At 43.4% G+C, this 27892-nt stretch overlaps 1 protein-coding gene across 2 annotated transcripts in view; it reads left to right on the forward strand.

Moving 5' to 3' along the window:
• The first annotated feature begins 7059 nt into the window (after positions 1-7059).
• Aagab (alpha and gamma adaptin binding protein) overlaps positions 7060-27892 on the forward strand; it is a 40994-nt gene continuing 20161 nt past the window's right edge. For both annotated transcript variants that reach the window (XM_051197726.1, XM_051197727.1), the window contains exons 1-5: positions 7060-7209; positions 21101-21291; positions 21409-21505; positions 21706-21795; positions 25450-25533. In XM_051197726.1, the coding sequence (XP_051053683.1) occupies positions 7137-7209; positions 21101-21291; positions 21409-21505; positions 21706-21795; positions 25450-25533 (535 nt within the window). In that variant the 5' untranslated portion in view covers positions 7060-7136. The remainder of the gene's footprint in view (positions 7210-21100; positions 21292-21408; positions 21506-21705; positions 21796-25449; positions 25534-27892) is intronic.

Raw genomic sequence — 27892 nt, forward strand, 5'->3', positions numbered from 1 at the left:
CCTAGGAGTGCACTGGCTCTCTCCCCTGTATTTGCAGCTCCATGAATCTATAATGTGTCTTTCAATCATGTGAGGGAGTGAAACTGATTTGGATTATCCACCAAGGTACCAAAGTTTTCCTCCATCTGCCCCTTGTATGAGCAACAACACTCCTGAGAGAGAATGTGTAACAGGCCCAATACAGAAGAACCCCAGAAATGGCAGCTGCACAGAGCTCCTAACAACATCTCTAAGCATACAGTTTCCAAGTGTGTTATCCAAAATTTTAGCACCTCCTCTAGTTTTTTCTCTCTCTTTTTTTTTTTTTTTTTTTTTTGCCAGAATAGAATCATTTCCCTTCTTTTTGTAATTAGGAGATGAAAGTGAGGTAATGGGCATAAAAATGTAGCAACACAGGCTTTGTTGCTAGATGCATGTGAGTGGAACCCTGCCTGAACTCGGGAAGGTTCTCACATGGAAAATACGAATTCACATTAGCTACTTCAGAGTGGGTGTCAGAAATGATCTGTAATGTGTTTTGTACAGGTAAGTCTCCAGAGGAGGGGTGGGGACCCCTGCTCCCCAGATTGAAAACCCTAGCAAAACTCATCACATGTGACTGGCTGATACTATCAGTGAGTGGAGTTGCTTGCTTCATGTTTCTTAGGTTTTTGACAGGTTATTTTGTCCTCCCTTCTTAAGAAGTACCTGTCTGTATGACTGCACTAGAGATAAGCATTGTGGGAAACATCACACCAGACCCAGCAGGAAATGAGGTTAAATTCTAAGTTTCTATTATTTTTTTCAGTTAAGTCCAATCTGCCGTATTGAAATTTTGCAGGTCACCCATTATCTCCATGAACATCAAAAACATTATTTGCCATACAGTTTCTACTTAGAAACTATTATTGTCTTGACAGTCTCTGGACAGAGCCATTGTTAATAGAAACACTTGAAAGGTTTAATGCAGCAAAGATTTGCTGTGGATCCTGAAAGATGCATGAGACCAGGCGCCACACAGTCCTTAGCAATATAAAACTCCATTTTGTTCACTTCTACTCAGCTCAAATGTTGGCTGACCTATTCATCTCTTGGAGCTACTTTTGACCTTGTGCATTTTGGTATTATGTGTGTATGCTGTAAATCATACACAGGAACTGATGAGAAAGCCAGTGAAAACATCAAGCTTTCAATTTAGCTTCATTATTCCCAAGCTATGTGTTAAGATATAACTGCTGGACTTTGTAATACAGTTTCCAAAACTGATCAAAAATGTTATTTTAATGGAAATACCAGGTATTGTTCATTGCAGAAACAGTATGTTAAATGTAGATATAAAAGGCACGCGTGCACACACTCACTCACTCACACACACACTCACTCACACACACACACACACACACACACACACACACACACACACACAAGCTACTTAAGGATCAACCCACACTGAATTTACCACTTAGAACAAATTACTTTGCATGTTTGTACTTGACATCCTTCTATAGCCTGAAGCCTAACACTTGCCTAGCATGGTTGTTAGGACTCCATGAAATAGGCCAGAGCTCCAAGCATGGCATGCCTCTCCCATATGCTGGCTATATGACCCTCCTTAGTCTACTTCACTAACCTGACTAGCTGAGGAAAGATTCAGCTAAAACTGTAAAATTATCTAAATTGTAGGCCCTAAAGCAAAAGAAGTTATAGTCAATAGAATGTTGCCAATAGAACTCCATGAAGACAGTTCTCTGGTTCCTTATCTGACAACCGGGCAGAATGTTGACAACTGGAACTATTCTGTAAAATGCAAACATTCAGCTTTCCTAGCAAGTCACCCAGATAGTTGGATTACAACAGTGCTACTTGTGTTTAAATTTGTTCCTGGGTACTTTAGATCTCTTCTCAAAGCACTACTGTGCTACTTTACTTCCTATTGCTATGATGAATGCCATGATCAAAAGCAAATTGGGGAGGAGAGGGTATGTTCCATCTTACAGCTCACAGTTTATCTTTGAGGGAAACCAGGGCAGGAACTCCAGAAGGGCTGGAACTTGAAACAGAAGCCATGGAAGAACTCTGTTATTGTCTTGGTCTCCCTGGTTCATACTCAGCCTGCTATCTTACATAACATCATCTGCTCAGGGGTAGCGTCATATACATTGGGCTGGGCTCTTTGACATCAATCAGCAATCCAAAAATACTCCAGACTTGCCTACAGGCCTGTTTGATGGAAGCAGGCCCCTAGGTGAGACTCCATGGATAATTCTGAGCTCTGTCAAGTTGACAATGGAAGCTACTTAGAACTATGTCTAACAATCTGTTCCACTCATAGAAAAGGGTCTCTGTGTATGTTAAATGTTAGTTCAACTCTAATCACTTGTTATTACTTTCGGAGAATATGGTTATCATGGAACCCTTTCGGGGGAAAAAAAAACTATATGGTTTTACAAATGAATGTCTAGTTTCTAACACAAACCATTATCATCTTTCCATGCATTTCATACATTTATCTATTCTATGACAAAGGGATAGTTAATATAGAAGGGCACCTAACTGCAGAATAAAGGATCACTGTCATCAGTCCTTACCCTCTATCTCCTGCTCACATTGCATGGATTTACAGGTCCTATTACACCATGGAGCATAAGTGAGTTTGGCTTGCTCTTTTAAAAGCTACAATAAGCTCTGTGGTATGAAATCAGCCTGTGTTTTCATTAAAATCTGATGCTAACCCAGTAAAGGGGATGTTTCTTAAACCCTTTGATGCTTATGGCTCATGACCATATCAACTTAGCCATTTTCCCTGACCCTGTGTCAGGGAGTCTAAACAGATGCTGAGGAAGTACAGGCTCCTAACAGGCCACATTGAAAACATTTGTAGATGGGATGAAAAATGGCACAAACCTATGAGAAAAGCTATTAGACGACACAGTCTAAGTCCTGAAAGTTCTAGTTGAGAAGATGATCTGGGGATCCTGCTTTCAGGCTGTTCATGGGTATCACATTCTCTTCTTTTAATAGTAATTCTTGTCTAGTTTAATTCAAAATTAAAATTGAGGTTGAATATTTTAAAGTTATACCTTTTGAAACAATCTTAAAATCGGTAATGGTTTTATATTCCATGCCACTTGAAATAGAATTAGATAATTATGAATCATTGCTGGTTATAGTTATTTTAATACACTGAAGTGAGAAAGGAAGGATTTAAATGCCCAGGAACAAAGGGAGACATGGGGAAAGACCCTGTTTATACAGGGACAATGGGTTGAAAGGCTTCAGAACCATGTTGGTATTTGCTTAGTTTCCAAAACATGAATTAATATTACTAGCCTTGTTGCAAGGTCAAATTAGATTATATGCAGCAAGTGCATGGAATGGTATGAGATACTTGATAAATGCTATGTTATCTTGATTGCTGTGATTTTTCTTTGTTTTGCAATATAATTGAAATAATGGCTGTCAGATTTGAAGATGCTTCCAAATTCTCTGAAGAGTCTATGAAGACAGATTACTGGGGCCCCCAGAGTTTCTGATTCAGTAGGTATGGGGTGGGACCTGGTGGCCCCTGGCCCCTGAGTTTCTGATCTAGTAGGTATTGGGTGGGACCTTGTAATATCTCAGTGCTGATGATGTTGGTCCTGCAGCCACACCTTGAGAAACTGTGGTCTAAAGAATAGTGCCATTAATGAACCTGACTGGGACATGTGGAGATTTAAAATATCTGTGCTTTACAACGAATTACACAAACACACGTGCACACTTAACAGAAACTAAATCTTTTTAACTAGATTAAAAGTAAAGGAACACTACTTTTATAGTAAAAATAGAAACCATGTAATGTTGGGGAAAATGGATGATCTTAGAATCAGAAGTGGATCCAACCCAAACAATGCGTTTTGTAGAAAAGGCACTGAAGCCTACAGGTGATGTGACTAGCTCAAAGGTATTCATCTGTGCAAATATCAAAGCACTGTTACACCTGAGTGTTCTGGCTCCTAACCAAGAGCCCCTTCTACTTAACTCACTTGATTATAGTTACCCTGTTTAAAGAAATACTTGAAGACCCAGATAGAAGTATAATCCATGTGGGCACAGAGCAGTGCTGTTTGTCCCAGAACTCAAGACTCACTGGAAGTAGGGAGGCTCCATATGCCTCATCATGAAGATACTATGTAGAAAATTCAACCCTACACAGAGATCAGCTCCAGGGAAAAGAATGTCCTAGCAGTTCAGAGGCTTTCTTCCTTCATATAGCTTTCCACTCAGTGTGTCTGGAGAAAGCCTCTGCTGTAGAAATCTGTTCTCCAAGCATTACAGTCATTATCATCACCTAGCTAGTCACCAGTAGCTGTGACTACTTACAAGCATCCATCAGGCCTGGCCCATTGACATTCCCTCACAGAAGGTGGAGGTGGGGAGGCCATTAGACTGACATTCCAGTCATTCTTTCCTATACTCTGCATGCAATCCTTCCCAAGTGGCATGTGACCTCATGGTCTCCAGAAGTGAGGTCTCTACAGTGCAGGAGGTTTAGCTACAGTGCGCAGCTTTAAGGAAGCCATTTGTGCTGGGGGCAGACTTGGGTGATTCAGGCCTTTGGGGGTCTCCTAACTTCTGCAAGTAATCCCAATAAAACTTATTACTTTGGTGCTTGTCTTAGTTAGGGTTTTATTGCTGTGAACAGACACTATAACCAGGGAAACTCTTATAAAAGAAAACATTTCATTTAATTTAACTGGGGTGGCTTATAGTTCAGAGGTTTAGTCCATTATTATCATGGTGGGAAGCAAGGCAGCCTGCAGGCAGACATGGTGCTGGACCTGAGAGTCCTTACATCTTGATCCAAAGGCAACAGGAAGTGAACTGTCTCAATGGGTGTGACTTGAGCATATATGAGACCTCAAAGCCTGCCTCCACAGTGACACACTTCCTCTAACAAGGCCACACCTCCTAATTGTGCCACTCCTTTTGGGGGCCATTTTCTTTCAAATGTGTTTGTATCTGCACATAAAAAGTTCGTGCAACACCTTCCTAAACAAGCAGGACACCAATTAATGTAGAGATGGCTATGTTATATCTTTCCATTTGAGCTTAACCCAGTGTCAAAAGTTGGCTTTCACTGTCATGTACCTTAGGTTAGCCAAACAACTTTATCTGGATTTCACTGTGAAGAAGAAAGGCTCTTAATATACTGTTCTATACTATTCCAGACCACAAGAGAAGTGTTGGAAATAATTATTTTAAGGAAAAGTGTGAAATTGAGTCCCAGAGTTCTCTCATTATCTCTCTCGTTCTCTCTCCCTCTAACTCCCCACCCCTATGTCTCAGGTTTGGTGAAACAGGAAACTGAGTGCTCCTGTGGTCAGATCCCTATGGGGAAGAACTGGCTGGTCCCAGGGTTGGGGGAAGTCTCCACTAGTCTGCGATTGTTTAGTGTCAATGAAAAGGGGGCCTTGGCTACTGAGTGATGATCTCTGAGCCCTGGAATGTCCTGCCTGACAGAAGTGTCTGGATGCTTTAGCCACAAGACAGTCTAACAACAAACACAGTTCACAGTGGGGTCTTTTAGCCGCCCTGTATCAGTGTGACATCTGGAGGAATTGGAGGCTACACAGTGTGAGATTGAGCTCAGATAAGGGTCTCCAGATGTCCAAATTCTGAATGATGTCTGTCACATATTGTGCCTGGAAGGAGGTGATACTGCCCACTGACTTCTGGAATGGCCCCAGGAGTGTGCCCTATGTATGGCCCTCCTTGGCTAATTTTCATCTTTCTTTTCACTATGACAGATCCAGTCACAGGTGTAGCACATCTCTGAGTTCTAGGAGTCTTGCTCAAAATTCAACCTGAGGGTGTCTCAGGCTCCATAGGCTCATAGCCAGTTGGTTTGGCATGAGGGTTGCCCTGGAGATTCATGAGGGCACTAGAGGGGTCTGCCCCTCCAATGTTCCAGTTTGGCTAAACTCATCACAGGGTAAATTGTTGAGAATGATACAAGGTAAGATTTTTCGAACCAATTCCTAACAGGGAAATCTATGAAACTGTTGAGTTTAGGGCTTGTGTTTCTTCTAGAAGTGGTTAACCTTTCAGAAAATTATTTTAAGCCTTAGTCAAAGGGAGCTAAATATGAGTTAGAAGTTATGGTAAGTAAGGAAACATCTTAAAGTGACCATATCTGAATTTGGAAAAAACAAAATACCTGAGCTATTTCAGAAAAATCTGTTTAAGGGTCACAAACTGAATTATACTGACTTTGATAGCTTTCTCTCTAGATTATAAAGACATTTCCCCAAATTTTCATTTGTGCCACATTTCTATATTGATTTGTAGTTCAAATTTCCTTTAATGTATGTTTGGTGTGTGTTCCCACGCAAATAGTGAATATTTCATGTTAAGAAACACAGGTTCCATGTTTCACCTTCTCTTCAAATTCCCAAAACCTCCTAATGAATCTGTCTCTCACCCATAACCCCAAGTCATTTAAACATTTTGTAATATATTTTTAAATGGTGCCCTGAACACCTGAGCCTGACGGTACAGATTTATAATCCCAGCTATTCAGGAGGCTGAGGCAGGAAGGAGGGTCACAAGTTCGAGGTCTGCCTGAACTTCAAAGTGCATTGAAAGACAGCCTGATTTAATGACCAGCTGGTCTCAAATTAAAGGAAGACTGGTGGTGCATTTGCCTAGGGCTCACCTAGAATGTTCTGTGTTCAAGCCCCAGAACAAGAAGCCCTACAGGGTAATTGTGTTTCCTGCTGTGAGGCTGAGTGTGAATGGCGGTGCTTGGGGAGCACAGGTTTCGGGGTTCGCAGGGAGGACTGCGCGGCCGATGGCCGGGCCGGTTTCCCACCTGGATTAGGATGGATCCGATGGGGTCACTACCCTCCTGAGGGTGTGCCATGGCTGGGGCGGACTTATCCCGGGAGCTGTGGCCTCCCGAGCGCTTCTAGGAGGTGGGGGTGCCCGTCCCCATAGTAACGCGGCGCGCGACCGGCGCGCTCCACTGGAGAAGCGGAAGGGGATGTGCCGGTCAGCGGAGCTCAAGGCGCGGCCCCGCCCAGAGCGCGTCCTCTGAGCGTCTCCCCCTCGCGTCGGCCGCAGTGGTGCGGTCCAAAGCGGAAGCGCGCCGGCGCGGAACCCGCTCTGCTGCAGCGATGGCTGCGGGTCTTCCCTGCGCTCTGGTCACTAGCTGCTCCGCCACCTTCACCGGGGACCGGCTGGTGCAACGTGAGTAACCTGGCATCTGGGCCGGGATGCAGGGTGCAGCTCGGAGCGACGGGCCCAGGGCCGGCGGCCTCTCTGGCCCTGCCAGCGCTGGGGCTCCTTGCTCCCGCTCCTACTCAGGTCTCAGGTGTCTGCACCCGACGCTTAACCCTCTTCCTGTAAAAAGTGAGGCCAGTCTCTGACCTCCAGCCTAAGGGGTGTGGCGAGCAACCCCTAACGTGACACTCAAGGCCCTGGAAATTGTGCTCTCCAGCGAATGTAAAGCGCTGGAGTTGTGGTGTTTTGGAGGTGATGCCCCTGCTGCTAGGGTGGTATGTTTCCTCTTGTGAAGTGCTGGGGGGAGGGGCGGGGGTGCTAAATGTTCTGCCAGGATGATCCACTGACCAGAACTCCTGTGATTATGGAGAGCTGGAATTTTACTAACTGTAGCTCTTGGGCTAACTTTAGGCCCCTTCATAGCCATTTGTTGCCTACCTCCGTGTCTGACCTAGTAGCCTTGATACTATCAGGTGAAAACCTTTTGTAAATAAGCAAACAGATCTTTAGCTTCCACCAACCTAAAGGCTAAGAACGTTATCAGGTAGTATTTGAGGCCTACAGCTGAGGCTAACCCCATTTACAGTAATCCACCTGATGTTCCCACCGATGTATTTTTAAAACACCCTGATTTATGGCTTTGTTTTTTAATTGTTACTATAAAAAAAAAAAAAAAAACGTAAAATTTGAGGCAACCCCAATTCCTGTTCCCTGCCGGTGATCACTCATGTTTGGCTCCAGAATAAACTCTTACTCCACTTGTTGGCTACCCCCTAACTTGAAGTTAAATGTTTCAACCTCCTCTTGAGGTGCAGGTTTTGGGGTGTTACTGCACCCAGTGCTTTTGCTTTTGGGCCCTAAGCAAACTATAAAATTCAAGTGTTTTTTTTTTTTTTTTTCTCTCTCTCTCTGTTCTGTCTTTTAATTCCTACTGCCCTGTGCATACTAAGTATGACGGTGTACTACTGAGATAGATACACCCCAGACCCCAAACTAATGAGCCCTGAAATGTAGACTATCAGACTAGTGAGGTAAAAGAAGAGCTGAAGAGCCAGCTCACAGACAGTTCTGTCACTCAAGAACCCCGTGATGTTGAGTGTATATAACGCGACTTCTGTTGTAAATGTGAGGTATCGACTCTTCACCGTAGGTACGACTGGGCAAGTCACTTAACCTCTGCTCCTCAGGTTCCTGTCTATGGGATTGTGTTTCACCAGAGGCTAGCATGTGATAAGCATTGATAAGTGATTGGCATTATTATAAAAGCGTGTCTGTTTAACTCAGGGTTTGCTGATCCGTAAAGGGAGTAAGAGGGCATATGAACAGGTGTTTCAAAAGACAGTTGATGTCGGTTTGCAAATGTGTGGTAACCTGTAAAGTGTTGTGCAGTTTGTAATTAGTTTTTACACCTGTTGACAAAATTAGGCAAGCTGTCCTAGCACAGACCTTCTATAATTTGCTAATTGTGAACACTTAGAAAGTTCCTTGCGGTTCCTTCGGCCAGGTCTCCCGTCCTTTCCGCTTCTATTGTTTCATCTTCAAACAAATGCATACTCTGAAAGTAAAATTTAGCATATGGAGAAAAATGTTAGCTGACACTTTGCCATCTCCCCTGGGCCCCCTGCATACTTTCTGTATTTTGTAACTATTGTAATTGTATCCTTTGACTTCATATGTAGTTTTTAGCCTGGGGTGTGTGTGGTGTGGGATGGACCCAGGGTCTTGCGTGTGTTAAGCAACTGCTTTACTACTGAGTCATACCTTCATCCGCTGTCCTGATTTTTTTTACATTAAGTCAAAAATTTGTGTTGTACATCCATATAGGGAATACACCAGAATTTTCTCAAGGTGTTTGAGTCTGTACTTATTTGACTTTCTATAAGATTTATATGCCTTTGGATTGCTGTTAGTGATAGTGATAGTTAAAGCCAGGCTCAGCAATATTATATATTCTGATAGCTATGGTACTCTGTCTCCCTCTCACCCAACAACAAGGTCTTGCTTTGTTTCCTAGGCTGGCTTAGAACTTGCAACTCTAGTGTTGGGTCCATAGGTGGGTAGCATCATGCCTCCTGCTCTGTCCTTCAAAGATCAGAACTGGCAAACATGGTCAGTACCTTGAAGGAATTGGTCACCAGGAACTGGCAAATGAAGGCATTCTTCCACTTTTCTTCTGTAGAGACTTTTAATATTCTTGGGGGTAAAATTCTGTGAAATTGCTCATGTTGTTTCTATATGTAAAGTATCTTAGGTAACTCCAATTCTTGTTAAAATTAGGTGCCACTCATTAGTGCCCCACTAGTTAGGAAGGCAAGAGCAGAACAGCCAGCAGATTGTTTGAGTAAAAGGGTAGGAGAGATGGCTCAGCAGTTAAGAACAGCACAGGCTGTTCTCCCTGAGGTCCTGAGTCCAATTCTCAGGAACCACATGGTGACTCACAACCATCTGTAATGAGGTCTGGCGTCCTCTTCTGGCCTGTAGGCATACATGCAGACAGAACACTGTACACATAATAAATAAATAAATCTTTAAAAAGGTGTGTGTGTGTGGGGGGGGGGAGAAGCATAAGAAATGGTTTGTCAGTTCTCTCCAGGTCTTGGGGATGGAGGCTGTAGATAGCATTAGGATGAAGTATTTATGTGACATTTACTTTTTTTTTGCCATCATTAAAGACTGAATTACATTATTGGGGGATGAATTTAATTTAGGAATAGATGATAGAGACCACCACAGTGAATGCATTATTTTGGTCTAGCTAGGACACAGGTCTTGGGTTGGATCTGATATACTTTGAGGGGAAGGTTTCCTTGGTCTGGAAGAGGAATCCTGCCTCTGCCATCAATCAGTCTTTCCATGACTGATCTGTTTTACTGCTTCTGACCAACAACAGAAAGTATTTGTAATCAAATATCAAGTTTGTTAGAAATTCCCTTTAATAATCAGTAGACCCTGACTGTAGATAGAGTACCTGAATGGACTTTGTCAAAACTCTATTTGCACTACTCCAGTTAGATGCATACATGGCTAAAGGAGACCTTCTTGTCCTACACTGTTGACTTTTAGTAATTTTTAATTCCATTTATTTACTTGCGGGTAGTGCATATATGAGGGTCAGAGGACAACTTGTGGGAGTTGGCTCTCTTTCCACTCCGTGGCTCCCTGAGATGGAGTGCAGGTGGTTGGGCCTGCCTGTAGGCCCGTTTACCTGCTGAGCTAACTTCACCAGTCCTACAGCATCGACCATTAGAAGGAAGCCAAAGCTCAGAACACTTGCAGCTTGTGCATGGTGTGGCCTGAGAGAACTGTGAGTCAGGCCAGGGTTCCTTCTGCCTGGAGTGTGTTTTGTGAAGCTAATACTTTTATTCTGGAAAGATGTGATCTGTTACATGTGTATCAAACATGGAACTAGTGTCTGTTCTACTTAACACCACTAAAATCATGACTCTTTAAGCTACCATTCCCACCCTCAAGAGGAATGTTGTAAAAACATGTACTTTACCTGTGAAAACTGTAAAATGTTAAGGGCTAACATCATATCCCTACAGGAGGCACTCAGAAGAACCCCTGGAAAGTGGTTCAGTTTTAAAATGTGATGTCAACCTAGAAACTATAGGCCACTTCATGTCTACATCTGGACAAGCTTCTGGAACAACTGGAGCAAAATTCTTTCAATTATTGCCAGGCAGAAATTTAGAGATCTTATAATAGTACTTATGTGTATACAGAACTCTTACCAAGTGTGTTTTTAATAGGTGTGTGCGTGAGAGCACATGCGCGCTCTCACAAAGAAGCCAGAAGAGAGCTTTTGTTGGATGTTGGATCCTTGGAACTAGAGTTATAATCAGTTGGGAGCTACCATGTGAGCCCTGGGAATTGAATTTAAGTCCTCTGGAAGAAAGTGCTTCTAAGTGCTAAGCCATCTTTCCAGGCACCCTCAACTGTGTTTTAAAAAATATAATTTACTTTAGTTATCCTAATTGCAATAGGATAGATTATCTCCATTTTATGATGAAGAAACTGGTGTGGAAATACAAAGTTTGGTTTGCCCCAAGTGCTCAGGCAGTAACTGCTGCCATGTGTGTTCATGGTCAAGTCTTGGCCCAGAGGAAGGTACAGCTGAACTGTTTGTTTTTCTGTAGTAATCAGAACTGTTTAAGGTTTGGAGTAAGAAATGATGGAGAGGACTAATACCTACAGACTCTTTAAATATGCTTGCATTCCTATCTGGGCACAATTATGAATGGAAAGGGGAAAAAATCTGCCCAGAGGATGGATGGATGGATGATGGATGGATGGATGGATGGATGGATGGGGATATATATATATATATATATATATATATATATATATATATATATATATATATAAAACATTAAAATAGAGCATTATTTAACATAGTAAGTATGTGTGATGTGTTAAATATACAATAAAGACCATCTATGTCTTGTCTTTAACAATGTCTGGGGTTTTCTTTCTTAGCTCATTACATCTAGAACAGAGGCATATCTGTTAGCAACTCTTACTATGTAGGAATAATACCAACAAATCACCTCTGACATCCCATCTAGATGGAGGGTTCTGTGACAGTAACTCCTCCTCATGTTTGGTTGTGCAGTGCTTCTTACCTGATTCTGGGTTTTGTTGTTGTTGTTTTGGTTTTAGACAGGTCTCACAATGTAGCCCTGGCTGGCCTGGAACTCACTATCTAGACAAGATTATTGTCAAAATCTGCCTGATTCTGCTTCCTGAGTGCTGGCATCAAGGGTGTGTGTCACTCCACCCAACAGCTGTTTCATTCTTAACCCAAGATTACTTTTACTTTATTTTTATTATTTTTAAGAATCAAGTGCTGCTAGAGTTTTTCTTGTTCCACCCCTGCCCTTCTCAGCCCCAAATAAACACATGGATGTTATATTAATTATAAGACTGTTGGCTGGTGGCTGGGTTTCTTATTGGCTATCTCTATTGGCCAGTGTTTTATTCATCAACCAATAAGAGAAACATACAGAAGGACATCCCCCATCAATCAAGCCTTATTTTGAGATTTCAACAGACACAGCAGCAATCTTTTTGTCCAATGATCTTTAGATCACCAGTCCCCAAATAATGGCATGGGGACTTACTAATTATGAAAGAAAGCTTGTCTTTTAGCTTAGGCTTGTTTCCAACTAGCTCTTATAATTTAATTAACCCAATTTTTAGAATCTATGTTCTGCCACATGGCTTGGTTACCGTTCCTCATTGCAGCATGTCCCACTTGCTCTGACTCTTGTTGGTGAAATCCGCATGCCTATATTCCTCCACTTCTCCCCCCCCCCAAAAAAAAATTCTGCCTAGCTATTGGCCATTCAGCACTTAATTAAACCAATCAGAAGGCACCTTGGCAAAGACACATCTTTACAGAGTACAAAAAGATTAGCCCACAAGACATCCTCCATATTGAGTAGGAAATTTGTTTCTTACGCTGTGGAGTGCAGGAGATTGAATCTTACAGGAGCCCTCAACTGCTGAGCTACGCCCCCAGGGAAAAACTTTCTGTGTTTAGAATTTAGAAGCCTTTGCTCTCTGGTCCTCAGGTTTCTAAAACAGTGGGTCCAAGAAAGTCCAGTTCTTTGGATAGGCTTGGCCTTGGAGACTCTCACAGCAAGTATTTGTGATGTTGTTTCTTGGCAAAACAAGCATTCTCAGTGAGATCAGGAGTCTTTCTTCACCCACCAGACTCCAAGACTTGGAAAAGGCTTCTAAGTTACTGAGGACTCCTGTTTCAGGGTGGAGTCTGTTGTTTGGTGATGGCAGGGAGGGGCTGGAGTCATAACCTGTGGTTTTCCTAAGCTTGTAGAGATAATCTGAGTGGACCCTTTGGTCTGTCTGCTCTGGGGATATCTTTGGTTCGGTGATGTTTCCAGGTAGATGAAAGAGATCTACCACACACACCCAATGCTGTCACCACAGCGACTCAGTCAGTTATCAGATGAAGAACACTGACGGCCACCGGAAATTAGGGGGTAGAAACTGGTTTGGTTTTTGATTGTGATGCTTAATACATTTAAATTTTCCAGCTGATGTTAGGACTTGAGGTTTTTGTGTTTGTTACAAGAGATGTTGTCATTAGCTTAAGAAGGAGTGAAACAGGGGGAAGACTGTCCTCCTCAGACCAAAGGGCCTGACAAGCAAGACCACACTGTGTTCCAGGGTGTAATCAAGGCACTGTGAGGTGAGTGTCTCCAAAGCCAGCCGTTTACTCAGAAAAGTTGGGGAGCCAAGATTTAATCCATCTTTCTGTTCTTGCAAAACATGACTTAACATTTTGGCAACCACAACTGCACATTGTCAAAGTGGAGACAGGCGAAATGGCAGATTTTCCCGTAAAAGCAAGAACTTTGACAGTTCTTAAAATAAATTTCCATGCCTGGTATGTGATCTCTGGAGCCTTTGGTGGGAAATGTATCGAGTCAGTCAAATAGTCAATGAAAATGTCTCTGTAGATGCCTGCTGCTGGCTTCCTTCTCTGTGGAGCAGGGCATCTGAGTTAATGTGAGAAGCTTGACGCTGTTACATACTGTTGATGAGGGCATGAGTTACAAGGAATTGTCTTTGCAGGAAGTGGGGAGATGGTATATAGTGGGGAGACATACTTGTATTATGCCTTAGCTGTGTTGTACAGGACCATTTCTGCCACAGTGTTGTATCATGCTGGAAGAGTTGAACATGTCTAGACACTTTGATTTCTGGTGTGTCTAACTGCTGGCTTTTGTTCAGTATAAGGTAAAAACATTCTGAACAGTATGACGTGGTCATGTGATTTTAACAGCTCGACGCCTTTTATAATTCCTTCAGCAATAACTGAATTCATTTGTGAATTCAGTGAATAATCAAATCTGATATAAAATCATTTTATAAGGTTAAAGTCTGAAAGTTGTTGGAAACTTTCCTGGCAAGAATGACAGTTTGGACATGACATTGTATTTATATTGGAGCCAGTGCACAGGTACCTCAAATAGATCTCTGCAGACCGCTTACCCGGGAAGCAAGGTTGACGCAGGTCTCCGCAACCCAGGACAGTTGTGAAACTCAAAGAGCTTTTATGATGTTTTGCAAAGTTCAGAAACAACCAGCTTCAGGTTTAATTTTCCACGCAGACCTGACCACTGGCTCTGAACTGCCAGCTAAGGCTTCAATCAACATCTGTTTGTCTAGGGGAGGGACGTGAGCAGTCATGTGGTCATAAGCAGCGTAGAGATACAGGTAGGATGGGTGTGATTCTGTCCAAATTTTGCAGGGATTTTCTTGGGGGAAAATCTTTCCACTGATTTTTAGTTATCTGATTTTAAGTAAGATAACATTATTCCACAAATATTTACTGGTTGTCTTTACCTGGGCCACCCACTGTAAATACCTAAAACATTTGCCCCAGTCACCTACGTTGTCAGTAGGATGAGTGTGTTATCTCATGGATTAGGTTTTTATCTAGCCTTCTTACTAAAAATATTCAGAGCTTATTTTCAGGCACCTAGAATTAATTGCCAAATACTTTTTTATGATGAATATTAATATTCAAAGAAGCCGTGCAGTAGATTAGGCAGACACATTTTAGCAATACGAGGGCAAGACCTTTGTACATGGAGTGAGAGGTCCCTTTGGGTGTGTTGACTCGTTTTAGTTCTGTGAGAAAGGAAAACACCGACTTAGTCCTGTAGGATTCTTATTTTGCTCATGAGCAGATAGGTCACTCCTTTGGGGCTTCTTTCCTCTAAGCCAGGGAGGCTGAGCATCCACTCTGTTGCCATTTTGGACGGGGCAACTCTTGCTTGGGGCTGTGCTGTTGAGCAAGCATTCTTGTCCTCTGTATTAGATGCCAGTGCCATTCATTGCCCAACTTGTGGCAACCAAAAAAAGAAAGTCCTCAGGTGTCTACACAAGTTTGTGGGGCACAAGACGTCCCTGTGGAGAACCACAGCTTTGGATGGAATTGGAACTACAGTTTTGAATGTATGAAAGTGATGAAGGGTTGGTAAAGGCATTGACCTGCCAAGGGCACTGGCTGCCCTTGCTGAGGACCAGGTCAGTTCCCAACACTCAGCATCAGACAGTTCACAACTCCAGTTTCAGGGGGATCTGATGCCCCCTTCTGGCCTCCAAGAACACGGAACACATGCTGTGCACATGCAGATGAGCAGTAACGTGTGTATACATAAATAAAAATAAAGTTTTTCAAAGGGATGGAATTCAGAGATGTTTTCCTCTTTCTGCAAACTCTGGGTAGGAATCGTCTGTAAGTCGAATCCCCAGAATTGGGTGATAGTGGTCGTTGCACAAGCACATAAACTTAAAGGCTGGTGGGCTCTTATAAAACACATTGCCATATTCTCTCCCACTTCCTGCCAGCTTCTTTATATATTCTTGGGTGTTTGTGTGTGCCATTGCACTGTGAGGTCTTCTAAAGGCAGGCTATGGGCGCGCGTGCCCCCCCCCACACAACTTTTTTAAGATGAGGCCATGATGACCAATTCCAGATGACTACTGGGAGAAAGTAAACTGGAAGCAAAGTGGGAGGGTTGGGTTGGATTTCCTCTGCTTCAGGTTTTAAAACTTTCCACTGTGATATAAAAAGCCTAAAGGCAATGTGGAAACATGAGTTTAGAGTGTGGCCAGCAGAGAGAAGGGGAGGCCAGGGAGGTATGAAGTGCTAGAAGCAAAGAGAATGGCAGCTGCACAGTGCAGCTGTGCCACCTGCCATGTGAGCTGTGCAGGCCTCTCTCTGCATCTCCACACACAGCCACCTGTCCTAGGCCCCAAACAAAGGCTGCCAGTGCTTGCGTCAGGAGCCTGCAGGATGACTACTCAGGGAAATCCAGATAGGAATTTGCTGACATTTCAGTGTGACCTCGCAGCCCTAGCACTATGGTTTTGACAGCCAGGGTCCTTGACACAGCACCATGGTCTCCTGGGTGTGTGGTTTTCTGTGTTACAGTGAGACAGCATGCAAGCCCCAGAAGACATTCTCTCAGAGTCTGGGCCCTGTGGTTGTGCCAGTTGCAACAGCGGAGGCACTGAGGTTTCTAACACCCTTTTACCTGCTGGCTGACAAAAACCCTGGATCGCATGTGTCTTCCAAAGCCACATCTCGCTGGGTTCTCCTCTTTCATAATGGCTGTCTTCCTCTTCGGCTGACGTCAGACTCTGCTGCCTCCTGTAATTTTCCTAATTGCTTTCTGTTCTACCTCAACAATGGAAAAGAAAACTTTGAGACGTCATATTTTACAAGTCGGTCAGGCTGGAAAAGAACAGAGGCTTGCTGCATCCTGCAGGAGGAGACACTTTCCCCATAAGAGCTGCTTGTGACTGTACCCACAAGTCAGGAGTGCAGCAGCATAAAGAACACTGCATTGGGATTTGAGGAATGAGCGTGTTTCAAAAATTAGGTTTTAGTTTTACATGTATGGTGTTCTGTCTATATGTACATGTGTGCACTACATTCGTGCCTGGTGCCTGTGGAGTTACAGATGGCTGTGAGCCACCATATGGGTGCTGGGGATTGAACACAGGTCCCCTGGAACAGCAGCCTGTGCTCTTAAGTGCTTTGCCACCCCAGTAGCTCCATGGGAATGAGCATTCACCTCAGGCCTCCTCTGTGTTCAGTTCCTGCGCCTCCTCGCCATTTCAGTCTTGAAGCCACAGGAGTTCTGTCTCTGTTGGAGGTGTTGTGACACAGGCCCCTGTGACCAAGCTCTTGCTAGCACTCAGATGCAGGGCTGTGGTGGCTCCGTTTCCTGTGGTCTCTTCTGCTTCCTTGGTTGGTGCTGGCTGTACCAAGAGAAGGAAGAGGAACTTTGGGTCAGTAGGAGAGAAGAGACCATAACTGCTGCCTGGCTGGAAAGGCAGTTTCAATTTGCAAAGGAGTTAAGAACTAAGCTGAGGATGTGGTTCATCCTCTAGCTTGTACTAGGTCCTAGGTCCCGCCCCTCACACCTCATAAACCAGATGTATGCCACACCCTGTCACCAGCACCAGGGAGGTGGAGGCAGGAGGATCAGAATAATACTTGTTTCTGGAAGGATTGTCCTGATTTACAGTGACAAGTGTCAACGTCCCTCAAGCCATGGAAAATGTGATTTGGCTATTAAGTCTGTTGGTATTAAGTGTTCTCATCATACCGCTAAAGGAGGCATAGCTAATCCAGGCATGGTAGTACTGTGTCACCATTGGAATGCATTTGCTTTACTGTTTTGGGCTGAGAGTGGCTAGATATAAAGAGGACAGGTGTGTTTGTGTACATACACATGTGTGTAAATGTTATGTGTGGTGTTTGGAAAATAAACCTTGTACTTCAGTCTTCTTCCTAATCTGCCAAAAAGAGGCTCACCTCTTACTGGTTCTGAAGCACAGCCTTACTAGGTTCCCTTTCCTTTGATTGCTTGCCAAACTGGCATGCTGTCCTAGGAGAGGGCACAGAGCCCAGCCAGAGGATGACAGAGATGAGACGTTGGGTCACTCTACTGACCATCACGCACACAGCTTCTGTCACATCTCTTTAATCTTATCAGTCCTCCTTCTGGGGCCATAGGAGAACTAAGTTACCTAAGTGAGAAAGTAACGGGCTGACGGCAGCTGGAGACTCCCTGCCTGCTGAAGAGTGGGTTCTCAAATAAGGACTGTTTTTTGTACTTGCACGGGTCACTTAGTGGGGGTGGGAATTGAATTTGCTGCTGGACCTGGACTGACGTGTTAACATCTTCCGTGAAGGCACCACAAATGAACTATTTCAAATGTGTAATAACAGACCTGGCAACCACTCACCTCATTTGTCTCTTAAAAAGTCACGTATTACAGCTCCACCAGGTGGCAGCCAGCAGTGTGGATAAGAGCTGCAGGGTGAAGCTGCTCTGAGAATTTATTTGTACACAGTGGATTTGAGGACATCCACATGCGGTATAATGAAGGGCAAAGAAGGGAGAGTACCAGAAGGGGCTGTAAAAACACAAACAGACTCTCAGAACTACTGTGAACCTTTGGCACAAATACTCAAAATGCCCTGAGCAGTTTGTGAATGGCTTTGCAGAATCGTCCCCTTGTTCTATTGTTCCCAAGGGGACAGTGGGTCTTTAAGTCCAAGGTGTCTTGTGGTTATATTCCAGAGTGTTGTAGATTTGTGCCCAGGTCGCAAGCATCAGCATCTTGAGGAAGCAGGAAAAGACACTGCTAATGTGGCTTCAGGATTAGGCTCTGTTCCCTTATGTGTTCTCCTTTTTCTACACTGATACTGATGATGGAAGCTGGAATAAGGCCGTTTTCACTACTCTTCCCCTCATTCTTAAATGGGACAGATGTGATAAACAAAGTCCATACCCAGCTTTCCTGGACAGTCTGACTAGATATCCATATGCTAAAAACAAAATAAGTGCTGCTAAGTAGATTGGACTATCCACTTGTTAGAGGCAGTTCAAAGAATAAAACAGAACCCCAGGCAACTGCTAAAACATCGGAAATTTCATCTTCCCAGCTTTTTGGTTCTATCCCTGTGTTTAGCAAAAAGAGAAAAATACTCTCCCCCCACCATTTGTTTTTGTTTATTGACTTACCTTAAATGCTTGATTAAGATAATAGTCTTGCAGCATATGGTATGCCCACCTAAAGTATACCATCCGGTGCTTCTTAGTGTGAGCAACCCCTTAGTCCTTCCAGATGGTCACAGTTTCAGTTTTCATGTACTTGCAATTTAATTGATTGTATTTTTTCATTGAAAACACTGATTTGGAAAAAGCATAACCCCAAATAGAATCCAGTTTTTAAGTATAGGACGTAGAAGATAGTGGCAAGCGGTGGGACTTAGACCCTTGGGTTTCTCCTTTGTGTGTGTTTTCTTTTTTAAGGTTTATTTATTTATTATATATACAGTGTTCTGTCTGCATGTATCCCTGTAGGCCAGAAGAGGACACGGGATTATAGATGGTTGTGAGCTGCCATTGCATGGTTGCTGGGAATTGAACTCAGGACCTCTGGAAGAGCAGCCAGTGCTCTTAACCTCTGAGCCATCTCTCCAGTCTCCTTTTCATCTTAACAGCACTGCCGTTTGTATTTTTTTTTTTTTTCTCCCTCAAAAACCAGCCAGTTCATTATTTTAAATTAGCCAAGAATGAGGACAGACTTCACGTTGCCTCCTCCCACCCTGTCAAAACCTGCTTTGCCTTCCTCCATGTATGCTGCTGGCATAATGGGATTATGTTGGCTGGTGATATGAAGCTCTGAGAAACATGGCTTCTCAGCTTGAAGTGTTAACTTAGACTGTAAGGTAGACTTTGATCTAGAATTGTTTTGTTTGCTTGTTTGTGTTCTCTATGAGACATTGATGTGAGAACAAAGTCTTTGATTTTACTAGCTCATCTGTCCTTTTGCTGCATGCCCACTGGAGCTGTCATAGTGCTCTGTGAGGAACATTGTAGCTGGTTGCTGTGGATTTAACACTAAATAAAGGTTTATAACTGAAAGTGGAAGTGAAGCAGAGTTGCCAGTCTCTTAAAAGGTAAAGGTTCAGTTTCAGATGTGGGTACAGATCTATTCCCTTAAGAGTAATGACTGATTTGGGCAGGAATGTCAAGACAAGGGCTGGAGAGATGGGTCAGGGTGTAAAGTGCTTGCCAGCCAAGTACAAGGAGTTCAAATCCCAGTGCCCACTGTTGAGTGTGGTCACATGTGAGGAATGGCATCGGGCATGGCTGCAGGTGCACTTATAACCCCCGGAGAATCACAGGCTTCCTGGACACCAGCATGGCTCAAGGTTTGATGAGAGACCCTGCCTCGAGTAAGGCAGAGAGTGATAGAGCAAGGTGCCTGATGTCCTCTGGGCTCTGCATGTGCACGGACATGCACAGCTGCACACACTTGTGCACATAGACCATACTCATTCTCCACCTCTGGATGAAGTGCAGGTGGTAGGCATGGCGTGGGAGATGGGAGCTTGGCTGAGAACAATTCCAGTCACCTCTTCCACTTCTAAATGTTGTGTGATGCAGGGACTAGAGTGTTCCAACAGCTCCGTGACCACAGCTCTGAGCATTTGCCTGTCATTGATTCATCTTCTGCAGTGAAAGCCTCCTACCTACATGGCACATAAATTTTTGAAAGGTTATTTTTTTTAATAATGGAAAACATTTAATTTGTTTTGATACGTTTTTAAATTTGCCAGAGGTGTCTCTATCAAATAAGGATTGGGTGGGTGGTTTTCAAAGACTGAACAAGAATGGAAATAAATAGAATTGGGGCCATTTATCAGTATCTATTATTTTGTTTCATTAACTGAATTAATGTCTAAGCATTTAGCCCAAGGAATATATGTAGCTCTATTTTATTAATGGCTTAGCCTTAATCCGCTCATCCTCTTAGCCTTCAGTAAGTGCAAAGTAGTCTTATAGTCATCTACTTCCCATTGTGGACTTACATAATAAAATTAATATCCCCTCAATCTTTCTCTTCCCTTTGTTTTTTTCTGGGTATTTATCAAAGGGGCTCCCCCCTCCCCTTGCTACTATTTAATCTAGAGCTAACCAATTTTGTATCCTGACAAAAGAATATAACCCAGGGACACAGCACCTGACAGGTACTGAAAGTCCTGGGTTCAACAATCCCCAAAACTAAAAAAAAAAAAAAAAAAAAAAAAAAAAAGCCAATGAGTTAAATAATGTCACCATTGTTTTTGAAATGATTAGAGAAGACAAATCTAAATCTAATTCAGGGCTCTTTAGAGTCATTGTATAAAGGGAAAGTAGCCGAGGCTCCAGGTTAATCTAGTTACCTCACTAAAAAAATTGACCAGTGTGTTTTGGTTTTGTGCCTTCCAAAGTGATATGTGCTGTTTGTTCAGATATCCTCGGAACAGAAGATGCTTTTGTGGAAGCGGCATCCACCGATGCTGTGAGGTTTTACCCCTGGACCATCGATAACAAATACTATTCAGCAGAGGTCAATCTGTGCGTGGTGCCAAGCAAGTTCTTGGTCACTGCTGAGATCGCGGAGTCAGTCCAGGCGTTCGTGGTTTACTTTGACAGCACACAGGTAAGCTCTTGTTTCCAGTGGTGCCTTCAATCAGACATTGTCATACCTTCTTTTTCTTCTCTATGTTCTGAGTTTCTCAGTGTGTCTTTTCATTTTTGTTTGTTTCTTCCTCTGCAGAAATCGGGTCTTGACAGTGTCTCCTCATGGCTTCCCCTGGCAGAAGCATGGTTACCCGAGGTGATGATCCTGGTCTGTGATAGAGTGTGTGAAGACGGTAAGAGCCTCCTACATCCTCAGCTCATCATGAAAACCCTGCAAGACTTCTGTTGTCTTCAGCATACTTTGAGGCTCAGATCATTTACCTTTATGTAGCTTAATTCCAGATGCCTCTAGGATGACATTGACATTAGGGAGAGTGTTGAAAGTTGTTCATGTCTTATAGTGATTTTACTTAGATTCTTTTATGTGTTTTAGGAATAAACCGACAAAAGGCTCAAGAGTGGTGCATCAAACATGGCTTCGAGCTGGTAGAGCTCAACCCAGAGGAGCTACCTGAGGAAGATGGTGCGTGTTGGTGTCTGGAGAAAGCTGGGTTTGGGTTGAAGCCTAAGAAACTGTTCCAGCCTAGGGTAGGGTGATCACAGAGAGAGCCCAGAAATGCTAGTTTCTCCAGCTGTTTAAAAAGCTTTGAGCAAAACCCATTAATATGGGTCTATAAGCACTGTCATAGTTTGCTTGCTGGCTTTTCCCACCCATTTTCAAGCTTCTGAAACTGTGTGTGTGCTTAAGAGATCACTGTTGAAAACTATTGCCATTTCCCTGTCCTTAATCCACTGCCAGCCATAGGATAGTGAGACCTGTGTTTGTGGAGGTTATGTTCCTTCTTTTGAATTCATAGTAAGCTAAGGCTGAATTCCCAGAAACCTCAGGAGGCATGCCAGACCTATTGATACCCAAGCCAAAAATAGACTCAGAGCCTTCCACTTCCCACCTACCCCCAGGGCAGCTGTGCATTGCCTGCCTTCTGCTGCTTCTGCAACCGTCTGGACCTTCAATTTATTTTCTTCTTCCTTCCTTCCAAGATTTATTTTTTTATTTTATATGTTTGAATGTTAGGCTACATGTATGGCTGTGTACCACATGCATGCCTAGTGCCTTAGGAGGCCAGAAGAGGGCATCAGAACCCCTGGAACTGGAGTTAAGAGATGGTTGTGAGCCACCGTGTAGCAAATAGGGATGAAACTGCAGTCCTCTGGAAGAGCAGCCAGTGCTCTTAATTCCTGAACCACCTTTCCATTAAAAAAGAAAGAGAAAGGAGAGAGAGAGAGAAAAGATTTAAAGTTATTTTTAAATTTTTATTTATGTTTATGTGTAGTATGCCTCCAAGGTTAGAAGAGGGCATCCCCTGGAACTGCAGTTCTGGATAGTTGTGAGGCACCTGAAGTGGGTGTTCTGGGAACTGAACCTGGGCCCCCTGCAAGAGTGGCCCATGCTCTTAGTCACTGAGCTATCTCTCATCTTCTCACTTTCCAAGTATACCTCCATGAACTCAGCCAGCCCAACCCAACCCAATTCTTGGCCCATAAGAATCTTAGAACTTGGTTCCAAAAGTGAGCCGTAAGCTACATTCAGAAATAATTTTGTTTCCCCAATGGAATGTCCCCAGACCAAGAAGGAATGTGGTGCCGTGGTGTTCCAGAGATGGGGATGTTTCTGTGTATGGTTCAGAGAGCACTTGACACCCCAACCTTAATGTGTCAGACTCGTCATGGGGAAGAAGTGGAAAGGTGCTGGACATGCGGCCTGGTGGGCGGGGTCTTTAGAGCATGCCGGCTCTCCCGGGAGACCCAGGCAAGGATGGAAGCCAGTGTGGATGGAACACTGGATGGCACAGAGTGAGAATGAAGCAGGGAGGCAGGTTTTCATTTTTACACATCATAAAGAATACTGAAAGTTGGGGAATGAAATATTTCCTTCCATATTTTTTAAGTTCCCTAAAACTTGTGCCCAACTTGGTATTTTTGAACATGTGTAATGACGGTTGTCATCATCTTAGAATTTGTTCCTTTCTACCGGGGAGTTCTGCAAACAGTCCCCATTTAGTGTGTGTGTGCGTGTGTGCACACGTGTGTACAGGTGCTCACGTGTCCCACAGCACATATACGAAAATTGGAGCTTAACTTTTTGGGAGCAAGTAGACCCAGGGTGGGGATTGAGGTCATCATGCTTGCAGCGGCCCTGATGCCTGCAAAGCCATCTTGCCAGCCCTAATTCGGTATAATTTTAGGACAGATTTTGAGAGACATGTCATCTTAGAGCAGGGTAATAAAAACTTTCTAGAATTCTTAAATACAAACTACTCCAAAGTCACTTTTCTTCATCCCTCATTTGTGGGTGCTTTTCACACATCCACTGTTTTATCAAGTTTCATATTACTGCTGCTAGCTCTTCATTTCAGACTGCATTTTTGGTTCCTGGGTTTAGTGTCTTAAGTATGAATGGTTCTTTCAACAACTCTATCATCCGTAGTTAAGATGAACATGGCTTTTTGTCTTCATCCAGACGGCAGTGGGATAAATGTATCTTCATTGGTATTCCCAGTTTCATCCTCAGTTAGTGCCACCAGGTTGGTAGATGCAAGTCTTTGGGTGATTCATTAGCCATGAAAGACTGACTATTGTCACTCAGGCACTCTGAGGCAGTGGGCATGATGAACTCAGTTAGGCATGGTTCCTGCCTGCAGGAATTTCCAGTATAAAGGGAGAGTATACCACCCAGTCCCCAATCTACCCCATCATGCCTCCAGGAGAGGTACTTAGAGTGCTGCTGTCCCTGCCACTCTGAGAGGCTAGTGTAAGTGAATTGCCCTTGATCAGATAGTAAATGGTTGGTAATCTACAGAGCCTGGCTTCAAGTTTAGATCTTCTGATATCTAAGTCTCTCTTTTTCCTATTTAACCCAAACCAGGCTAGACCACTAAACATGGGCTCTGCAAACTCTATTCTCTCTGACACATGGATTATTTCTTCTATTATTTTCTACCTTCAAGACTTCAGTCTTGCATTCCTCATTTCTGAAGGACCCATGCTTACTGGGCACAGTGATGCCTGGATGTAGCTAAGAAACTGCTGTTACTGGTTGTTGGCAAAGAGTAATGCCTAACTGTTTTAAGTAGAACTGCCAAATTCTAGAGACAGGGTGGTGCTAACTCTAAAACAGCTACTGCTTATCCTTGGTCAGTTGTTACACTGGAGTAGAAGCCTAGGCTTTGGTTTCAAACATAAGACAAACGTTCTGTGTTTGAATACACCCCCCAGCCTTCTTTTTACTTACTCTTTTGATACAAAGTTTCACTGAGTTGCCAATTTGAACTTGAGTTTCTGTTGCCCAGGCTGGCCTCTCACCTGAGAACTGCCTGCCTCGGCCTTCAAGTAGCTGGCATTGCAGGCTCCCTGACATAGCCGCCAGTCCAGCTAAGCTTTGATTCTTAACGACTTTCTCTGATTAAGAGATAATAGATGACAGGTGACTATCATCCTCAGTGGAAGATAGCATCACATTACACAGAGTTGCATTATAGCACACAGAGAGGTCCTCCTCCCAGGTATCAAAGTCAGGCCACCAGGCTTGTGACACAGTGCCTTTACCCACTAAGCCATCTTACCAGCCCCTGGAAATTCATCCCACATAGATAGTTAAGATGAAAATGTTTGTTATTTTTTAAGATTTATTATTTTAAAGTGTGTGCATGCAGGTGCATATGGAGGCATGGTAACTCCCCTGGGGCTGGAGTTACCTGCAGTTGTGAGCCACCTACCATGGGTTATGGGAATTAAACCTCTGTAAGAGCAGCAAGCACTCCTACCCACTGAGCCATTTCTCCAGCCCCAAGATTAGTGTCTTTAATGCTACACTGTGGTTGTTTAATGAGAGCTTGCTTTTTCTGGACACTCTTGAGTGGATTCCATGGGTGATGTGATAGAGATAGCATGATCACACAGCTCTCTTCTGTTGTGACTTCCTATCAGGAGTTCTGAGCTCTGTATTACTTTATTCATTTACTTCTCTATACAGTACATTATGAAACAACAGCCAAATAAACAAGGTGATTAAACCCAGTTATTTAAAAGTGTGGCTTTGGGGACGCATAGGCATATATATGAATGTGTAGTTTTATCTGATAGTGTGTACAGATTTGTGTGTTTCTTTCCCTGGTAGATGACTTTCCTGAATCTACAGGCGTAAAGCGAATTGTACAAGCATTGAATGCCAATGTCTGGTCTAACGTCGTGATGAAGAATGGTGAGTAACAATGTTGTTTTTACCCTGTGACATGTTTTAAATTATATGGATATATATGGAACTATTAGGATTCTATTAAATTTTTATTCCCATTCTCAAGTTTTCAGTTGAAGGAAGAGCTAAAAGTAAAAGCTGGGATGTCTGATGTGTGTTGAATAGGTGATGCAGCAAGCTAGGCAAGGAGAGGTGGGCTTTCTTCTGTAGCAAGTGGTGAGGCCCTGGAGGTGGGATCTTTGCAGGGTTGTTGACCTTAGAGTGGTGTGTTGGAGGTGGAAATAGAGTGCGAGGTCAGGGAGACCTGAGCTGTTGCAGCATCCTGAGGGTGAGTGTCCGGCCCTGAGTGATGTGGTGGCGGTGTCTGTGGGGTCTGACATGTAGTCTGTAGTTGGCTGGCATCAGCTCTTGGAGTCTGCATTAGCTTGCTCAGCCTTTGGGAACAAACTCACAGTCTAGATGGCTTAGAACAGTGGGAGTTTATTGCCTCACAGTTTTAGAGAAAGGTCAGAAGTCCTACCTTGAGGAGCTAGGGTACCCTGGTCCTAGCTTCTGTCAGTTCTTTGGTCTGACACTGTTTCTTCTAGTCTTTCCCTGGTTTCTTCCTGTGTGCATGAATTTGTTCATATCTCTTCTTATAAGGCCAGCAGTGATACTAAATTAGGGCCTACCATTATGGTCATGTAACCTATTTTGCTGTATTAGAGGTGTACATTTTGCTGTATTAGAGGTTAGGACTTAGCTTTGAGGTTTGGGGACTGCAATTCAAGTTTAGAGTGTAATACCTTAACAAGTGTGCAGTATTAGGTGAAACTCCACAGAAGGGAATGAGAAAAGCCATATTTACAGTCGGTCTATCTAGCCTGTCTTCTTGAGATAAAGGGCAAGTAGATGGCTAGCTTGGTGGATACAAAGTGCTTCATTCCAGCTATTGAGAGACATTGACTTTTAAATATTGTTGGCACCCTGACCTCTTATCTACCCCATGTGCTTGGCAAAGCCTCTTCTTGACAATAAGGTGATTTTCTCTCTCTTTTCCTGTCTGCTGTGTCTTTTTCATCCATTCATAGTTCATTCATTCATTACTTCTCTATTGAGTATTTGTCATAGCAAGCTACTGCTTAAGACGGTATACAGTATAAAACTAATCCCAGCACTTGGGAGGCAGAGGCAGGCTGATCTCTGTGAGTTCGAGGCTAGCCTGGTCTACAGAGCTAGCTCCAGGACAGGCTCCAAAGCCAAAGAGAAACCCTATCTCAAAAAATAAACAAACAAACAAACAAAAAGTTTTAAGATATGGTCCATAAGCTACATCAATTTAGAATAACGTACTATCCAGTACTGCCTGTTATAAATTTCTTGAAATAGCTAGAAATTCAGTAAAGCCTTTTCGGCTTTAATCATTTTGAAAACCCTGACCTCCATTTCATACAGTAAAGAAACGATGGCTTAATAATTCACATTTATAGCTTTGCAGCTGCCCACCATAGTTATGGCTTCTTTGGACTTAACAAAGTGCAGATTGGAAATGTTGGAAGGAACCCACCTATCTGAAAACACACACACACACACACACACACACACACACACACACACACACACTCTTTTACTTGTCACTGTTCTCCAAACAACAGTATAAGAGGGATCCCCTTAGTAGTTACACTGTGTTAGCCATTGCAGGTTGCAGGTGATGCAGAAAAGGTAAGGTGTATGGGAAGGAGTGCATAGCTTATGCTACTTCTGTGACAGTCTATGTATAGCAAGGACTTTCTGGTATCTGGGACGTCCTGAACATGTATGTGCACAAGGCGTACTGAACATTTTTTGCTTCTGTCCTAGTTGCTTTTTTGTCAGCATGACACAGCTAGGGTCATCTGGGAAGAGGGTACTCCCATGTCCTCAGTTGGTCCTTGGCAGGCCTGTGCCTCATTGTCGTGATTGGTGGTTGAGGTGGGAGGTGGGAGGGCTCAGCTCACTGTGGGTGGGGTCACTCCTGGGTTCAATAAGAAAGTAGGCTCTGAGCAAGCCATAGAGAACAAACCAGTAAACAGTGTTCCTGCATGGTCTGCATCAGTTACTACCGTGAGTTCCTGCCCCAACTTCCCTCAGCTACAACGTAAGCTGAAGTGAACCCTTTGCTCTCCAGAGTTGAGTTGGTACTGTTGTTCGTCATCATCACAGCAATGGAGAACAGAATAGGACAGTTTCTTTGTACATAGATAATTCCAGTGCTGCTCTTTGTATACAATAGGACAGTATTCCTAAGTGTGAAGCAAGGCAGCACATTGCATGGCTCTTTGCCCTGAAGTACCTTTATTTCTTTCCTTTTCTTTCTGTGCAGCCCTGATACATTGATGTGCTTTTA

This window comes from Phodopus roborovskii, unplaced genomic scaffold, assembly GCF_943737965.1.
Source record: "Phodopus roborovskii unplaced genomic scaffold, PHOROB, whole genome shotgun sequence".
Lineage (NCBI taxonomy): Eukaryota > Metazoa > Chordata > Mammalia > Rodentia > Cricetidae > Phodopus > Phodopus roborovskii.